The sequence below is a fragment of the Trichomycterus rosablanca genome, chromosome 4 (assembly GCF_030014385.1).
Source record: "Trichomycterus rosablanca isolate fTriRos1 chromosome 4, fTriRos1.hap1, whole genome shotgun sequence".
Taxonomy (NCBI): domain Eukaryota; kingdom Metazoa; phylum Chordata; class Actinopteri; order Siluriformes; family Trichomycteridae; genus Trichomycterus; species Trichomycterus rosablanca.
In genome coordinates, this window is record NC_085991.1 from 55,736,757 (window position 1) to 55,757,823 (window position 21,067).

Sequence of the window (21,067 nt, forward strand, 5' to 3'; positions counted from 1 at the left end):
TCTATATAATCTATAGTATAAGAGAGAATGTATATATTTACACTGTAGAGGTGTTATAGGAGGAGAAGCTTCATCAGCCTGATCCATCTGATCTCCAGATCTCACAATCATCAACAATCATAAAGAATTACAGAGTGTTCGGGTTCAGTTCTCATTCTGTACGTATAATAAACGTTCAGCTAACGCTCAGCTAACACTCAGCTAACGTTCCTCACATAAACAAAAACAACCTCGTCCACAATAATACAGAACCTGATTAATCACGCAAAAATAAAAATAAACAATAAAAAAATGAACGTTTGTGTCCGAGTGTAAGAAACACTGGAGCATAAATGCTGATTGTGATGCTGAGAAGATTATTTATTGATTGATTTTATTTTATATATTTATTTGTTCATTTAGATCATTCAGATATTTATTTATTTTAAGTATTAATTAATTACTTTTTTATTTGCTTATTTATTTTAGATATATACTTATTCATTTTATTTATTTAATTTTAGATATTTATTTATTTACTTATTTTAGATATTAATTAATTAATTAATTTTAAATTCTTGTATTTATTTTTTATTTTAGATATTTACTTATTAATTTTTTATTTTATTTTATATATTTATTTATTCATTTATTTCAGATATTTATTTATTTACTTATTTTAAAGATTAATTAGTTAATTAATTTATTTATTTAACATTTTTGTATTTGTTTATTTATTTTAGATATTTATTTATTCATTTGATTGTAGATATTTATTGTATTTATTTTTTATATTTATTTATTTATTTATTTATTTTAGATATTTATTTATTTATTTTATTCATTTTATTTACTGTAGAAATTTAATTATTTCTTACGTATTTAATTAAATTAATTAATTTATTTAATACATTTAGTTTAGATTTTTTATTTGTTGATTTATTTTAGATATTTAATTATTAATATATTCATTTTATGTATTTAATTTAATTATTTTTTTATTTAATATTTTATTTTTATTTAACATTTTTTTGCAGTGGCATGGATGAAAGTTTTCTTCTATTTTCTATTTATTTTTTCCCCTTTTTTCACACAATCCAGTCCTGTCCAATAGGAATTCATCTCTCCCTCTGTTACGAGGCAGTCGGATCGCTTCTTTTCACCTGACAGGGGCGGAGTCTCACAGAGAGCAGAATCGGGTGCTAAAAGCTACTCACTGCCGTCTGTGATCCGCCGCCTCCCCCGTCCAGGCACCTCGACCGATCGGCCCTCCCCCTACGGACACACGGCGTCTGTGTAGGCGCCCGGTCGGCTGATAGCACAGCAGTCACTGCCACATAAGTGCTTTTACTCTCGGTCTGTATTATTGTGGACACTCGGAACCCAAACGAAGAGAACAAAGTAAATAAAGCGAGTAAATGTGGTGAGCGCGTTAGGAGTGAATAGTGGTTCTACATGTTCCCTGAACGAACGGCGTCGGTAATAAAAGGGCGCTCACGGCGGCGGCGGCGGCGGATCCGGAGAGTTCCGGGGAGTCACAGGAAGCTACGTCACGTTTCTGCGTTTGTTTAGAAGGGCTTTGTCCAAGCAAACATACAAAAATAAAATAATAATAATAATAATAATAAAGTGTAAGAGTAGGAGAGACAGCGCACCCTCCGGCGCTTAGTGGTTATTCTGACAGAGTGGCGTAAATATATAAAACTATAATCAAATAAAAATATTCATTATACAATTTCATTATGTACAGGACGCAGAGGCGCTGCTGCCGGGGTGATTACCGAGCGAATCACACACACACCCCGTCGTTCAGATAATCAGAAAACACACACACACACACACACACACACGCGTAGGTTCGTTATAGATCCGTTAGTCGAGTCTCCGCTGGAATAAGCGGCGTTTTCCGGCGCTCTTCACCAGTCCGATTCGGCGTTGCGTTTATGTTCTCAGGTCTCACGTTTTTGGGAAGCGAGAGCGTCGCGCCCTCTTCCCGTCTCGGTCCGTTCAGTTCGGCGCTGCGTCAGAAACCCTCGTTATTTTCCGTCCTCATTATTTTGGAGCTAGCCCTTGCAGGTGTACACCTCCTCCTTCTGCGTGCACTGCTTACACTCCACGTAGCAGCACCAGCGGACCTGGCACTGGCACGGCCGGGTGAGCACCCGGCTCTGGGTGTTGTGGCCGCGCCCGCAGCAGATGGCCTCGCAGTTCTTGCCCTTGTGGCACTTGCGAGCCACCGTGCCGGCCGAGTAGTTGCTGACCTGGCAGAAGTTGGGCGAGTCCTCGATGTGCAGCAGGTCCGAGGTGCGGGAGAAGGGCTCGGCGTGGGCGCGGGCGCGTGGCGGGGCGGGGCCCGGCTCGCCCTTGGCCTGATTGGTGTTGCTGCCCACCTTGATCGCGCCCTCGTAGCGGTGCTTCAGCACCATGCCGATCTTGTGGAAGGGCGCCAGCTGTCGCCAGCACGTCTGCACCGTGCAGGAGCCCGACACGCCGTGGCACTTACAGGTGGTGTCCACGCCCGCCTTGATCACCTGCACACAGAGAAATCATATATATCAGCCACGCCCACTGCTACGTTATACAAGCTGTACAAATCAATATAGAGTTTGGGGAAGGCCCTATCCTGTTCCAAAGACATTATTTGATAAGTTGATGATAATACAGAACCTGGTTAATCACTCGAACCTCTAAAAAACATAAATAAATAATAAAAAATTTACGTTTGTGTCCGAGTGTGAAAAACACCGGTGATGCTGAGAAGTTTATTAATTCATTTATTTATTTTAGATTTTTGTGTTTAATTATTTACTTTTGAAATTTATTGATTTATTTTAGATATTTATTTAATAATTTATTTATTTTAGATTTTTGTATTTAATTATTTACTTTAAAAATGTATTTATTTATTTAAAAAATGTATTTAGTAATTTATTCATTTTATGTATTTAATTTAATTAATTAATTTATTTATTTATTTTAGATTTTTGCAATTATTTATTTACTTTAGAAATGTATTTATTTAATTTAGATATGTATTTATTCATTCATTTATTTTAGGTATTTAATTCAATTATTTAATTAATTCATTCACTTATTTTAGATATTAATTATTTTTTAATAATTATTTATTTATTTATTTTAGATTTTTGTATTTATTTATTTACTTAAAAAATTATTAATTTATTTTAGATACAGTATTTATTTATTTATGTATTTATTGTATGTGTTTAATTTAATTCATTAATTTATTAAATATATTATTTTAGATTTGTTTATTGATTTTTTTATTTCAGTTATTTATTTATTCATGTATTTCTTTTATTTAATTAATTAATTTATTTAATATATTTATTTTAGATTTTGTATTGGTTTATTTATTTTAGTTATTTATTTATTCATTTATTTACTTTATGTATTTAATTTAATAAATTAATAAATTTAATATATTTATTTTATTTATATATAAGTTTATTTATTTTAGTTATTTTTTATTTTATGTATTTATGTATTTAATAGAAACGCAGCCAATCGTGTGTCTGTGCAGGCGCCCGGTCGGTTGATAGCAGAGCTGAGATTGAAACACTCTCTCTCTCTCTCTCTCTCTCTCTCCCTCTCTCTCTCTCGGTTCTGTATAACCGGAGGAACCAAAACCACAAGGTGTGTTTCAACATTTCACTCAGAACATGAACTTACACACAAACACTGAGGAGAGAGAGTGTGTGTATGAGTGTATGTGTGTGTGTGTATATATGTGTGTGAGTGTGTGTGAGTGTGTGTGTGTGTGAGTGTGTGTGTGTGTGTGAGTGTGTGTGTGTGTGTGTGTGTGTGTGTAAAAGCTGCACGTCCAGCACAATGGAAAGTGAAATGTGAAGCGTCAGCGTGAGGACCGGGGGTCGGGGTTTTTTGGGTGGTGGGGGGCGGATTTCAGCGCACATTCCACACTTGGAGCTCCATATGGGATTTGACCCCAAAAGAGATCTGAACCCCTGTCCCCCTCCCCTCCACACACACACCACTGCGCTCCTGTAAGTGTGTTATCTGTGAGGAACCCCGGAGCGCGGTAGAGGAGGAACACTAACGTTCCTCACTGTTCCACCTCCAGTGAAGGCAGCGTCGCTGGTTCTGCTCTCCGGTGGTCCGTCACACACCAGCGCGCGTTACTAAATCAGCTAATTACTCGCCGCTACGCTCACGCTAGCTCCATCACAACCGAGCCGCTGAGAAGGAATTCATGATGCTTTTTCAAACGAAGCGTGTGTGTGTGTGTGTGTGTGTGTGTGTGTGATGGTTTCACGCTCACCAGAGCAAGACGTTTCAGAACTCCAGTCGGTTTGAAACTATCAGAGTAACTGAGGCAGCTCGGATAACGGGAGCGTGACATGAGGAGCTCAGAGAGCTACTGATTCCTGCACTACTATCTACCAATAATAATAATAATACTATTATTATTATTATTATTATTATTATTATTATTATTGTTATCATTTCCATTATAATAATAATAATAATAATAATAATAATAATTATTATTATTATTATTATTATTATTATCATTTCCATTATAATAATAATAATTATTATTAATTATTATTATTATTATTATTATTATTATTATCATTAATTATTATTATTATTATTATTATTATTAATTATTATTATTATTATTATTATTATTATTATTATCATTTCCATTATAATAATAATAATAATATTAATAATAATAATAATTATTATTATTAGTATTATTATTATTATTATCATTTCCATTATAATAATAATTATTATTACTAATTATTATTATTATTATTATTAATTATTATTATTATTATTATTATTAATTATTATTTTTAATATTATTATTATTATTATTAATTATTATTATTATTATTATTATTATTATTATTATTATTATTATTATTAATTATTATTATTATTATTATTATTATTATTATTATTATTATTATTATTATTATTATTACGCTACCCTCAGGTTCCCCAGCAGTGGAAGATTAATCGGCTATGACTAAATTTGGAAAAAAAGCATGAATAAAATATGATAATAACAGCCACCACGGCGGCCGCTGCAGTATCTGGAGACCACGCCCACCTTCATGCCCACGTGTGTGTTGTGCATGTCGACGCGGGCCCTCAGGTCCTTGTTGGCTCGTTTGCCCAGGAAGTCCTTGACGAACTTGTTGCTGTATTTGAGGTTGTCCCCACAGCCCCCCCACTGCCACGCCTTCCTGTTCTCCAGGTTCGGGGCCTCGTCACACGTGCAGCGCTCCATCCGCCCCGCGCTGCAGGCTTTAGCGATGGCGTGGGTGAGTCCTGCCGAGGAGAGGGCGTACAGGACCGCCGTCTCCTTAAATCCTGCACACACACACACACACACACACGTTATACACACGTTACACACATGTACACACACACACGTTACACACACGTACACACACACACGTTACACACATGTACACACACGGAGTCCTGCCGAGGAGAGGGCGTACAGGAACGCTGTTTCCTTAAATCCTGCACGCACACACACACACACACATGTTATACACACGTTATACACATGTACACACACACACGTTACACACACGTACACACACACACGTTACACACATGTACACACACACGTTACACACACACATTATACACATGTACACACACACACGTTACACACACGCACACACATGTTACACACATGTACACACACACGTTACACACACTCACACATGTTACACACGTTACACACACGGCGTGGGTGAGTCCTGCCGAGGAGAGGGCGTGCAGGAACTTTAAATCCTGCACACACGCACACACACACATTACACACATGTACACACACACACATGTTAAACACACACACGTTACACATATGTACACACACACGTTACACACATGTACACATACACACACGTTACACACATGTACACACACATGTTACACATACACACACACACGTTACACACATGTACACACACATGTTACACATACACACACACGTTACACACATGTACACACACATGTTACACATACACACACATTACACACATGTACACACACATGTTACACATATACACACACGTTACACATACACACACACACACACGTTACACACATGTACACACACATGTTACACATACACACATTACACACATGTACACACACGTTACACATACACACACATGTTACACACATGTACACACACATGTTACACATACACACACGTTACACACATGTACACACACATGTTACACATACACACACACGTTACACACATGTACACACACGTTACACATACACACACATTACACACATGTACACACACATGTTACACATACACACACACGTTACACACATGTACACACACACGTTACACACATGTACACACACATGTTACACAAACACACACACGTTACACACATGTACACACATGTTACACATACACACACATTACACACATGTACACACACATGTTACACATACACACACACGTTACACACATGTACACACACATGTTACACATACACACACACGTTACACACATGTACACACACGTTACACATACACACACATTACACACATGTACACACACATGTTACACATACACACACACGTTACACACATGTACACACACATGTTACACACACACACACGTTACACACATGTACACACACATGTTACACAAACACACACACGTTACACACATGTACACACATGTTACACATACACACACGTTACACACATGTACACACACATGTTACACATACACACACACGTTACACACATGTACACACATGTTACACATACACACACATTACACACATGTACACACACATGTTACACATACACACACACGTTACACACATGTACACACACATGATACACATACACACACGTTACACACATGTACACACACATGTTACACAAACACACACACGTTACACACATGTACACACATGTTACACATACACACACATTACACACATGTACACACACATGTTACACATACACACACACGTTACACACATGTACACACACATGTTACACATACACACACATTACACACATGTACACACACATGTTACACATACACACACACGTTACACACATGTACACACACATGATACACATACACACACGTTACACACATGTACACACACATGTTACACAAACACACACACGTTACACACATGTACACACATGTTACACATACACACACATTACACACATGTACACACACATGTTACACATACACACACACGTTACACACATGTACACACACATGTTACACATACACACACATTACACACATGTACACACACACGTTACACATATACACACACGTTACACATACACACACGTTACACGTTGGGAACAGTGTGAGTTTGGAGTTGGGAACAGTGTGAGTTGAGCTGGGAACAGTGTGAGTTCTGAACAGTGTGATTGAGGAACACTGGGAGCTGGGAACACTGGGAGCTGGGAACAGTGTGAGTTGAGTTGGGAACACTGGGAGCTGGGAACACTGGGAGCTGGGAACAGTGTGAGTTTGAAACAGTGTGATTGAGGAACACCGGGAGCTGGGAACAGTGTGAGTTAAGTTGGAAACACTGGGAGCTGGGAACACTGGGAGCTGGGAACAGTGTGAGTTTGAAACAGTGTGATTGAGGAACACCGGGAGCTGGGAACAGTGTGAGTTAAGTTGGGAACACTGGGAGTTTGGAACAGTGTGAGTTCTGAACACTGGGAGATTGGAACACTGGGAGTTAAACACTGGGAGCTAGGAACACTGGGAGCTGGGAACAGTGTGAGTTGAGCTGGGAACAGTGTGAGTTAAGTTGGGAACACTGGGAGTTTGGAACACTGGGAGTTGAACACTGGGAGATTGAAACACTGGGAGCTGGGAACACCGGGAGCTGGGAACAGTGTGAGTTGAGCTGGGAACAGTGTGAGTTAAGTTGGGAACACTGGGAGTTTGGAACACTGGGAGTTGAACACTGGGAGATTGGAACACTGGGAGCTGGGAACACCGGGAGCTGGGAACAGTGTGAGTTGAGCTGGGAACACCGGGAGTTGGGAACAGTGTGAGTTTGGAACCCTGTAGTTGAGTGCAGTAGAGACCCACCTCTCTTCAGAATGGAGGCTCTGTGGTACCTCTCTAAGCTGCAGTTCCACCTCTCGAAGCGGAACTGGTACTGACACTCCAGTGCACTCAGACTGATGGCCTCCACCAGCGTCTCGGCCACGCCCGGGTCGCGTCTGCACATCCGCCGCTGCTTCTTCTCCAGTTTGAGGCGGTCGCACAGTTTGAACTGAGCTTTAGGGGGTCCGTCCTCGGCCGGGACATTCAGGGGCAGGATGGACAGGGGTTGGTTTCCCGTCAGCCTGAGAGAGGAACACAGGAAAAAAACCCACTCAGTCACTGGGGATGTGTCCCAAATCACACACCTCATTCACTACACTGTCCACTGAGGACGTGTCCCAAATCATCACACACATCATTCACTACACTGTACACTGAGGACGAATAATAAAAAGGGGATTGAATAAAAAAATAATTTTAAATATGAATAAAAAGCATAAAAGGATAAATTAATAAGAAGAACAATAAATAATATTAATAGTAATAATAATAATAATAATAAAAATAATAATAACAATCATAGTAATAATAATAATAAAAAAATTAATTATAATAATAATAAATAATTATAATAAAAACAAAATATTAATAATATAATATAATAATAATAATATAATAAATAATAATATTAATGATATTCTAATAATAATAAATAAATTATTAATAATAATAATTAATAATGATAATAATAAATGTAGTAGTAATAACAATCATAATAAATGTAATAATAATAATAATAATAATAATAATAAATGTAATATAATAATAATAAATTTAATATAATAATAATAAATGTAATAATAACAATAAGATTAATAAGAATAAGAATAATAAATGTAAAAATTATTAATAATAATAAATGTAATAATAATAATAATAATAATAATAATAATAATAATACATGTAATAATAATAATAATAATAATAATAATGTATTTTAAAAGTTATATGTAATATTTCTTTTTAATACATAAATGAGTTATTAAAGTAATAAAATAAAACATGAGTTGATGAGAACCGGTTCCACATAAACACCATAAAGAACTCCTGAGGAACCTTATAAACACCAGTTCATCACAAGTACAGGATACAAACAGGGGAGAGCATGCAGGAGGAACCCAGGATGACCCCCCCCCCCCCCCCCCCCACACACACACACATACATATGATATCCCAACACCCTGGTGTGTGTGTGTGTAAGTGTGTGTGTGTGTGTGCAGGTTTATTTTAGCGTGAGCCTCTATAAAACCCTGACCAGCATTCTGAGGTTTTCCTGAGGGGTGAGAGCTGCACCTCTGGATCAGTCTGAGTAACTCTGGGTCTGTTTTACACCTTCAGCACACAGCTGTGTATATACAGCAGTATACAGGACACACACACACACACACACACGCTCACACACACACACCTTATACACACACACCTTATACACACACACCTCACACACACACACCTTATACACACACACCTTATACACACACACACCTCACACACACACGCTCACACACACACCTCACACACAAACACCTGTGAGTGTGTGGGATTATACTGAGGAGAACGTGTGGAGCATCATCATCACTCTCTCTTCTCTTTCATCTTAGATAAACTGGAACAGGACAGGACCTTCCCTAAACTCTTACATCCCCTTTATATGAGTGTTTTATTACAGCTGTTAGTGACTGTTGTGGCTGAAACACATGAATTCAGTCATTAGAAAGAGCGTCCCAATACTTTATTCCATATTGTGTATAATATTAGTACAAGTCACACCTGGTTCTAAATCATGATTTATTACTGCACTGGTCCAGAGTCCAGTAGCAGTGTGCTTTACACCACTCCATCCACACATCATCCTACACTCTGGAGAAGAGGGCGTGTCTAAATCCTTAGATTCCTTAAAATACTCCTACTGAGGCACTGGGAAAACTGGAAACACTGGGAACTAAAGGGAAAGATAAACTGGAAACACTGGGAACTAAAGGGAAAGATAAACTGGAAACACTGGGAACTAAAGGGAAAGATAAACTGGAAACACTGGGAACTAAAGGGAAAGATAAACTGGAAACACTGGGAACTAAAGGGAAAGAAAACAGGGAACACTGGGAACTAAAGGGAAAGATAAACTGGAAACACTGGGAACTAAAGGGAAAGATAAACTGGAAACACTGGGAACTAAAGGGAAAGAAAACAGGGAACACTGGGAACTAAAGGGAAAGATAAACTGGAAACACTGGGAACTAAAGGGAAAGATAAACTGGAAACACTGGGAACTAAAGGGAAAGATAAACTGGAAACACTGGGAACTAAAGGGAAAGAAAACAGGGAACACTGGGAACTAAAGGGAAAGATAAACTGGAAACACTGGGAACTAAAGGGAAAGATAAACTGGAAACACTGGGAACTAAAGGGAAAGATAAACTGGAAACACTGGGAACTAAAGGGAAAGAAAACAGGGAACACTGGGAACTAAAGGGAAAGATAAACTGGAAACACTGGGAACTAAAGGGAAAGAAAACAGGGAACACTGGGAACTAAAGGGAAAGATAAACTGGGAACAGTGGAAACTAAAGGGAAAGATAAATTGGGAACTAAAGGGAAAGATAAACTGGGAACACTGGGAACTAAAGGGAAAGATAAACTGGGAACACTGGAAACTAAAGGAAAAGATAAACTGGGAACTAAAAGGAAAAGAAAAACTGGGAACACTGGGAACTATAGGTAAAGATAAACTGGGAATACTGGGAACTAAAGGGAAAGAAAACAGGGAACACTGGGAACTAAAGGGAAAGATAAACTGGAAACACTGGGAACTAAAGGGAAAGAAAACAGGGAACACTGGGAACTAAAGGGAAAGATAAACTGGGAACAGTGGAAACTAAAGGGAAAGATAAATTGGGAACTAAAGGGAAAGATAAACTGGGAACACTGGGAACTAAAGGGAAAGATAAACTGGGAACACTGGAAACTAAAGGGAAAGAAAACAGGGAACACTGGGAACTAAAGGGAAAGATAAACTGGAAACAATGGGAACTAAAGGGAAAGAAAACAGGGAACACTGGGAACTAAAGGGAAAGATAAACTGGGAACAGTGGAAACTAAAGGGAAAGATAAATTGGGAACTAAAGGGAAAGATAAACTGGGAACACTGGGAACTAAAGGGAAAGATAAACTGGAAACACTGGGAACTAAAGGGAAAGATAAACTGGAAACACTGGGAACTAAAGGGAAAGAAAACAGGGAACACTGGGAACTAAAGGGAAAGATAAACTGGAAACACTGGGAACTAAAGGGAAAGATAAACTGGAAACACTGGGAACTAAAGGGAAAGATAAACTGGAAACACTGGGAACTAAAGGGAAAGAAAACAGGGAACACTGGGAACTAAAGGGAAAGATAAACTGGAAACACTGGGAACTAAAGGGAAAGAAAACAGGGAACACTGGGAACTAAAGGGAAAGATAAACTGGGAACAGTGGAAACTAAAGGGAAAGATAAATTGGGAACTAAAGGGAAAGATAAACTGGGAACACTGGGAACTAAAGGGAAAGATAAACTGGGAACACTGGAAACTAAAGGGAAAGATAAACTGGGAACACTGGAAACTAAAGGAAAAGATAAACTGGGAACTAAAAGGAAAAGAAAAACTGGGAACACTGGGAACTATAGGTAAAGATAAACTGGGAATACTGGGAACTAAAGGGAAAGATAAACTGGGAACACTGGGAACTAAATGGAAAAATTAACTGGGAACTAAAAGGAAAACTAGGAACACTGGGAGTTGGGAGCACTGGGAGTTTGAAACAGTGGGAGTTGGGAACACTGGGAGTTGGGAACACAGAGTTTTGTACAGTGTGAGTTGGGAACACTGGGAGTTTGGAACACTGGGAGATGGGAACACTGGGAGTTGGGAACACTGGGAGTTGGGAACACTGGGAACTATAGAGAACAGTGTGAGTTGGGAACACTGGGAGTTGGGAACACTGGGAGTTTGGAACACAGGGAGATGGAAACACTGGGAGTTGGGAACACTGGGAGTTGGGAACACTGGGAACTATAGAGAACAGTGTGAGTTGGGAACAGTGTGAGTTGGGAACACTTGGAGTTGGGAACACTGGGAATGATAGAGAACAGTGTGAGTTGGGAACACTGGGAGTTGAAATGTTCGGCCCTGATTGAATATACAGTGGGGCCAAAAAGTATGTAGTCAGCCACTGATTGTGCAGGTTCTCCTACTTAGAAAGATGAGAGAGGTCTGTAATTTTCATCATAGCTACACTTCAACTATGAGAGACAAAATGAGAAAAAAAAATCCAGGAAATCACATTGTAGGATTTTTAAAGAATTTATTTGTAAATGATGGTGGAAAATAAGTATTTGGTCAATAACAAAAGTTCAACTCAATACTTTGTAACATAACCTTTGTTGGCAATGACAGAGGTGAAACGTTTCCTGTAAGTCTTCACCAGGTTTGCACACACTGTAGCTGCTATTTTGGCCCATTCCTCCATGCAGATCTCCTCTACAGCAGTGATGTTTTGGGGCTGTCGCTGGCCAACACGGACTCCACAAATTTTCTATGGGGTTGAGGTCTGGAGACTGGCTAGGCCACTCCAGGACCTTGAAATGCTTTTTACGGAGCCACTCCTTCGTTGCCCGAGCGGTGTGTTTGGGATCATTGTCATGCTGGAAGACCCAGCCACGTTCCATCTTCAATGCTCTCACTGATGGAAGGAGGTTTTGGCTTAAAATCTCACGATACACGACCCCATTCATTCTTCCCTTAACACGGATCAGTCGTCCTGTCCCCTTTGCAGAAAAACAGCCCCAAAACATGATGTTTCCACCCCCATGCTTCACAGTAGGTATGGTGTTCTTGGGTTCTTCTTCTTCCTCCAAACACGACGAGTTGAGTTTTTACCAAAAAGTTCCATTTTGGTTTCATCTGACCACATGATATTCTCCCAATCCTCTTCTGGATCATCCATATGCTCTCTGGCAAACTTCAGACGGGCCTGGACATGTACTGGCTTAAGCAGGGGGACACGCCTGGCACTGCAGGATTTGAGTCCCTCTCGGCGTAGTGTGTTACTGATGGTAGCCTTTGTTACTTTGGTCCCAGCTCTCTGCAGGTCATTCATCAGGTCCCTCCGTGTAGTTCTGGGATTTTTGCTCACCGTTCTCATGATCATTTTGACCCCACGGGGTGAGATCTTGCGTGGGGCCCCAGATCGAGGGAGATTATCAATGGTCTTGTATGTCTTCCATTTTCTTACAATTGCTCCCACAGTTGATTTATTCACACCAACCTGCTGCCTATTGTAGATTCACTCTTCCCAGCCTGGTGCAGGTCTACAATTTTCTTCCTGGTGTCCTTCGACAGCTCTTTGGTCTTGGCCATGGTTGAGTTTGGAGTCTGACTGTTTGAGGATGTGGACAGGTGTCTTTTATACAGATAACGAGGTCAAACAGGTGCCATTAATACAGGTAACGAGTGGAGGACAGAAGAGCTTCTTAAAGAAGAAGTTACAGGTCTGTGAGAGCCAGAAATCTTGCTTGTTTGTTATTGACCAAATACTTATTTTCCACCATAATTTACAAATAAATTCTTTAAAAATCCTACAATGTGATTTCCTGGATTTTTTTTTCTCATTTTGTCTCTCATAGTTCAAGTGTAGCTATGATGAAAATTACAGACCTCTCTCATCTTTCTAAGTAGGAGAACCTGCACAATCAGTGGCTGACTACATACTTTTTGGCCCCACTGTATAATGCGCCGGTGCACCCCCGCTGACCCTGGGCATCCCAGAATTCCTTGAGCGCGTGCTACGCGGGGCCCTCAGGACGTGTCTAAGCCGGAGGAATTCCTGCATTCCTTCCAAAAACTGTTTGCTTTAACCTGCAGCTTCACAAGCAGACAGACAAGTCACAGCATGGTGGGGGGGGAGGGTGTAGTGGGGTTTGTGTTGGGGTGGGCGTGTGGGGGGGAGGGTGTAGTGGGGTTTGTGTTGGGGGGCGTGTGGGGGGGAGGGTGTAGTGGGGTTTGTGTTGGGGGGCGTGTGGGGGGGAGGGTGTAGTGGGGTTTGTGTTCGGGGGCGTGTGGGGTGGGGTCACTCTGACATGTCTTATAACTAGTGAAGGGGGGGGGGGGGGGGGGGGGTACTGTACGGTTTATAATGGTATAGTCCATACATTAATCTGATCCCAGCAGAAACTTCCATATAGAAATACATACATACAGAGTCATAAATGAAAAGGAAATAGCGTGTTGCAGCAACAGTTTAGGGAAGGTCCTGTAATGTTCCAGAATCAGCTCTATAAAGACATGAAGAAAAGCTCCAGCGTCCTGCACAGAGCCCTGAGCTCAGCCCCACTCAACAAGCTACACTACACTACACTGTCCACTGTGGATGTGTCCCAAATCACACACCTCATTCACTACACCTCATTCACTACACTGTCCACTGTGGATGTGTCCCAAATCACACACCTCATTCACTACACCTCATTCACTACACTGTCCACTGTGGATGTGTCCCAAATCCCACACCTCATTCACTACACCTCATTCACTACACTGTCCACTGTGGATGTGTCCCAAATCACACACCTCATTCACTACACCTCATTCACTACACTGTCCACTGTGGATATGTCCCAAATCACACACCTCATTCACTACACCTCATTCACTACACTGTCCACTGTGGACGTGTCCCAAATCACACACCTCATTCACTACACCTCATTCACTACACTGTCCACTGTGGATGTGTCCCAAATCACACACCTCATTCACTACACTGCCCACTGTGGATGTGTCCCAAATCCCACACCTCATTCACTACACCTCATTCACTACACTTTCCACTGTGGATGTGTCCCAAATCCCACACCTCATTCACTACACCTCATTCACTACACTGTCCACTGTGGATGTGTCCCAAATCACACACCTCATTCACTACACTGCCCACTGTGGATGTGTCCCAAATCCCACACCTCATTCAAAACACCTCGTTCACTACACTGTCCACTGTGGATGTGTCCCAAATCCCACACCTCATTCACTACACCTCATTCACTACACTGTCCACTGTGGATGTGTCCCAAATCACACACCTCATTCACTACACTGCCCACTGTGGATGTGTCCCAAATCCCACACCTCATTCACTACACCTCATTCACTACACTTTCCACTGTGGATGTGTCCCAAATCCCGCACCTCATTCACTACACCTCATTCACTACACTGTCCACTGTGGATGTGTCCCAAATCACACACCTCATTCACTACACTGCCCACTGTGGATGTGTCCCAAATCCCACACCTCATTCAAAACACCTCGTTCACTACACTGTCCACTGTGGATGTGTCCCAAATCCCACACCTCATTCACTACACCTCATTCACTACACTGTCCACTGTGGATGTGTCCCAAATCACACACCTCATTCACTACACTGCCCACTGTGGATGTGTCCCAAATCCCACACCTCATTCAATAAACCTTGTTCACTACACTGTCCACTGTGGATGTGTCCCAAATCCCACACCTCATTCACTACACCTCGTTCACTACACTGTCCACTGTGGATGTGTCCCAAATCACACACCTCATTCACTACACTGCCCACTGTGGATGTGTCCCAAATCCCACACCTCATTCACTACACCTCGTTCACTACACTGTCCACTGTGGATGTGTCCCAAATCACACACCTCATTCACTACACCTCATTCACTACACTGTCCACTGTGGATGTGTCCCAAATCCCACACCTCATTCACTACACTGCCCACTGTGGATGTGTCCCAAATCCCACACCTCATTCACTACACCTCGTTCACTACACTGTCCACTGTGGATGTGTCCCAAATCACCTCATTTACTACACTGCCCACTGTGGACGTGTCCCAAATCACACACCTCATTCACTACACCTCATTCACTACACTGTCCACTGTGGATTTGTCCCAAATCCCACACCTCATTCACTACACCTCGTTCACTACACTGTCCACTGTGGATGTGTCCCAAATCACCTCATTCACTACATCGCCCACTGTGGACGTGTCCCAAATCACACACCTCAATTACTACACCTCGTTCACTACACTGTCCACTGTGGATGTGTCCCAAATCACACACCTCATTCACTACACTGTCCACTGTGGACGTGTCCCAAATCACACACCTCATTCACTACACCTCATTCACTACACTGTCCACTGTGGACGTGTCCCAAATCACACACCTCATTCACTAAACCTCGTTCACTACACTGTCCACTGTGGATATGTCCCAAATCACCTCATTCACTACACTGCCCGCTGTGGACGTGTCAAAAATCACACACCTCATTCACTACACCTCGTTTACTACACTGTCCACTGTGGATGTGTCCCAAATCACACACCTCATTCACTACACTGCCCACTGTGGATGTGTCCCAAATCCCACACCTCATTCACTACACCTCGTTCACTACACTGTCCACTGTGGATGTGTCCCAAATCCCACACCTCATTCACTACACCTCATTCACTACACTGTCCACTGTGGATGTGTCCCAAATCCCACACCTCATTCACTACACCTCATTCACTACACTGTCCACTGTGGATGTGTCCCAAATCACACACCTCATTCACTACACTGTCCACTGTGGATGTGTCCCAAATCACACACCTCATTCACTACACTGCCCACTGTGGATGTGTCCCAAATCCCACACCTCATTCACTACACCTCATTCACTACACTGTCCACTGTGGATGTGTCCCAAATCCCACACCTCATTCACTACACCTCATTCACTACACTGTCCACTGTGGATGTGTCCCAAATCACACACCTCATTCACTACACTGCCCACTGTGGATGTGTCCCAAATCCCACACCTCATTCAATACACCTTGTTCACTACACTGTCCACTGTGGATGTGTCCCAAATCACACACCTCATTCACTACACCTCGTTCACTACACTGTCCACTGTGGATGTGTCCCAAATCACACACCTCATTCACTACACTGCCCACTGTGGATGTGTCCCAAATCCCACACCTCATTCACTACACCTCGTTCACTACACTGTCCACTGTGGATGTGTCCCAAATCACCTCATTTACTACACTGCCCACTGTGGACGTGTCCCAAATCACACACCTCATTCACTACACCTCATTCACTACACTGTCCACTGTGGATTTGTCCCAAATCCCACACCTCATTCACTACACCTCGTTCACTACACTGTCCACTGTGGATGTGTCCCAAATCACCTCATTCACTACATCGCCCACTGTGGACGTGTCCCAAATCACACACCTCAATTACTACACCTCGTTCACTACACTGTCCACTGTGGATGTGTCCCAAATCACACACCTCATTCACTACACCTCATTCACTACACTGTCCACTGTGGACGTGTCCCAAATCACACACCTCATTCACTACACCTCATTCACTACACTGTCCACTGTGGACGTGTCCCAAATCACACACCTCATTCACTAAACCTCGTTCACTACACTGTCCACTGTGGATATGTCCCAAATCACCTCATTCACTACACTGCCCGCTGTGGACGTGTCAAAAATCACACACCTCATTCACTACACCTCGTTTACTACACTGTCCACTGTGGATGTGTCCCAAATCACACACCTCATTCACTACACTGTCCACTGTGGATGTGTCCCAAATCCCACACCTCATTCACTACACCTCGTTCACTACACTGTCCACTGTGGATGTGTCCCAAATCACCTCATTCACTACATCGCCCACTGTGGACGTGTCCCAAATCACACACCTCAATTACTACACCTCGTTCACTACACTGTCCACTGTGGACGTGTCCCAAATCCCACACCTCATTCACTACACCTCGTTCACTTCACTGTCCACTGTGGATGTGTCCCAAATCCCACACCTCATTCACTACACCTCATTCACTACAGTGTCCACTGTGGACGTGTCCCAAATCACACACCTCATTCACTACACTGTCCACTGTGAATGTGTCCCAAATCACCTCATTCCCTACACCTCGTTCACCACACTGTCCACTGTGGATGTGTCCCAAATCCTACACCTCATTCACTACACCTCATTCACTACATCTCATTCACTACACTGCCCACTGTGGACGTGTCCCAAATCACACACCTCATTCACTACACCTCATTCACTACACTGTCCACTGTGGATGTGTCCCAAATCACCTCATTCACTACACTGCCCACTGTGGACGTGTCCCAAATCACACACCTCATTCACTACACATCATTCACTACACTATCCACTGTGGATGTGTCCCAAATCCTACACCTCATTCACTACACCTCATTCACTACACTGTCCACTGTGGACGTGTCCCAAATCACACACCTCATTCACTACACTGTCCATTGTGGATGTGTCCCAAATCACCTCATTCATTACACTGCCCACTGTGGATGTGTCCCAAATCCTACACCTCATTCACTACGCTGTCCACTGTGGACGTGTCCCAAATCACACACACATCATTCACTACACCTCATATCACCTCATTCACTACACTGTCCACTGTGGATGTGTCCCAAATCACCTCATTCACTACACTGTCCACTGTGGATGTGTCCCAAATCCCACACCTCATTCACTACACCTCAAATCACCTCATTCACTACACTGTCCACTGTGGACGTGTCCCAAATCACCTCATTCACTACACTGTCCACTGTGGATGTGTCCCAAATCCTACACCTCATTCACTACACTGTCCACTGTGGATGTGTCCCAAATCCCACACCTCATTCACTACACTGTCCACTGTGGATGTGTCCCAAATCCCACACCTCATTCAAAACACCTCGTTCACTACACTGTCCACTGTGGATGTGTCCCAAATCCCACACCTCATTCACTACACCTCATTCACTACACTGTCCACTGTGGATGTTTCCCAAATCACACACCTCATTCACTACACTGCCCACTGTGGATGTGTCCCAAATCCCACACCTCATTCAATACACCTTGTTCACTACACTGTCCACTGTGGATGTGTCCCAAATCCCACACCTCATTCACTACACCTCGTTCACTACACTGTCCACTGTGGATGTGTCCCAAATCACACACCTCATTCACTACACTGCCCACTGTGGATGTGTCCCAAATCCCACACCTCATTCACTACACCTCGTTCACTACACTGTCCACTGTGGATGTGTCCCAAATCACACACCTCATTCACTACACCTCATTCACTACACTGTCCACTGTGGATGTGTCCCAAATCCCACACCTCATTCACTACACCTCATTCACTACGCTGTCCACTGTGGATGTGTCCCAAATCACACACCTCATTCACTACACTGCCCACTGTGGATGTGTCCCAAATCCCACACCTCATTCACTACACCTCGTTCACTACACTGTCCACTGTGGATGTGTCCCAAATCACCTCATTTACTACACTGCCCACTGTGGACGTGTCCCAAATCACACACCTCATTCACTACACCTCATTCACTACACTGTCCACTGTGGATGTGTCCCAAATCACCTCATTTACTACACTGCCCACTGTGGACGTGTCCCAAATCACACACCTCATTCACTACACCTCATTCACTACACTGTCCACTGTGGATTTGTCCCAAATCCCACACCTCATTCACTACACCTCGTTCACTACACTGTCCACTGTGGATGTGTCCCAAATCACACACCTCATTCACTACACTGCCCACTGTGGATGTGTCCCAAATCCCACACCTCATTCACTACACCTCGTTCACTACACTGTCCACTGTGGATGTGTCCCAAATCCCACACCTCATTCACTACACTGTCCACTGTGGATGTGTCCCAAATCACCTCATTCACTACACTGCCCACTGTGGACGTGTCCCAAATCCCACACCTCATTCACTACACCTCGTTCACTTCACTGTCCACTGTGGATGTGTCCCAAATCCCACACCTCATTCACTACACCTCATTCACTACACTGTCCACTGTGGACGTGTCCCAAATCACACACCTCATTCACTACACTGTCCACTGTGAATGTGTCCCAAATCACCTCATTCCCTACACCTCGTTCACCACACTGTCCACTGTGGATGTGTCCCAAATCCTACACCTCATTCACTACACCTCATTCACTACATCTCATTCACTACACTGCCCACTGTGGACGTGTCCCAAATCACACACCTCATTCACTACACCTCATTCACTACACTGTCCACTGTGGATGTGTCCCAAATCACCTCATTCACTACACTGCCCACTGTGGACGTGTCCCAAATCACACACCTCATTCACTACACATCATTCACTACACTATCCACTGTGGATGTGTCCCAAATACTACACCTCATTCACTACACCTCATTCACTACACTGTCCACTGTGGACGTGTCCCAAATCACACACCTCATTCACTACACTGTCCATTGTGGATGTGTCCCAAATCACCTCATTCATTACACTGCCCACTGTGGATGTGTCCCAAATCCTACACCTCATTCACTACGCTGTCCACTGTGGACGTGTCCCAAATCACACACACATCATTCACTACACCTCATATCACCTCATTCACTACACTGTCCACTGTGGATGTGTCCCAAATCACCTCATTCACTACACTGTCCACTGTGGATGTGTCCCAAATCCCACACCTCATTCACTACACTGTCCACTGTGGATGTGTCCCAAATCCCACACCTCATTCAAAACACCTCGTTCACTACACTGTCCACTGTGGATGTGTCCCAAATCCCACACCTCATTCACTACACCTCATTCACTACACTGTCCACTGTGGATGTGTCCCAAATCACACACCTCATTCACTACACTGCCCACTGTGGATGTGTCCCAAATCCCACACCTCATTCAATACACCTTGTTCACTACACTGTCC

The 21,067-nt window shown here is 42.4% G+C and overlaps 1 protein-coding gene across 1 annotated transcript in view; it reads right to left on the bottom strand.

The window, feature by feature from the left end:
- Positions 1 to 1,766: 1,766 nt before the first annotated feature.
- The window catches only part of wnt9a (wingless-type MMTV integration site family, member 9A), a 57,609-nt gene continuing 38,308 nt past the window's right edge, over positions 1,767 to 21,067 (bottom strand). The window contains exons 2-4 of the mRNA XM_062993480.1: positions 8,108 to 8,367; positions 5,087 to 5,349; positions 1,767 to 2,510 (exon numbers count right to left, since the gene is read on the bottom strand). Coding sequence (XP_062849550.1) covers positions 2,043 to 2,510; positions 5,087 to 5,349; positions 8,108 to 8,367 — 991 coding nt within the window. The 3' untranslated portion in view covers positions 1,767 to 2,042. The remainder of the gene's footprint in view (positions 2,511 to 5,086; positions 5,350 to 8,107; positions 8,368 to 21,067) is intronic.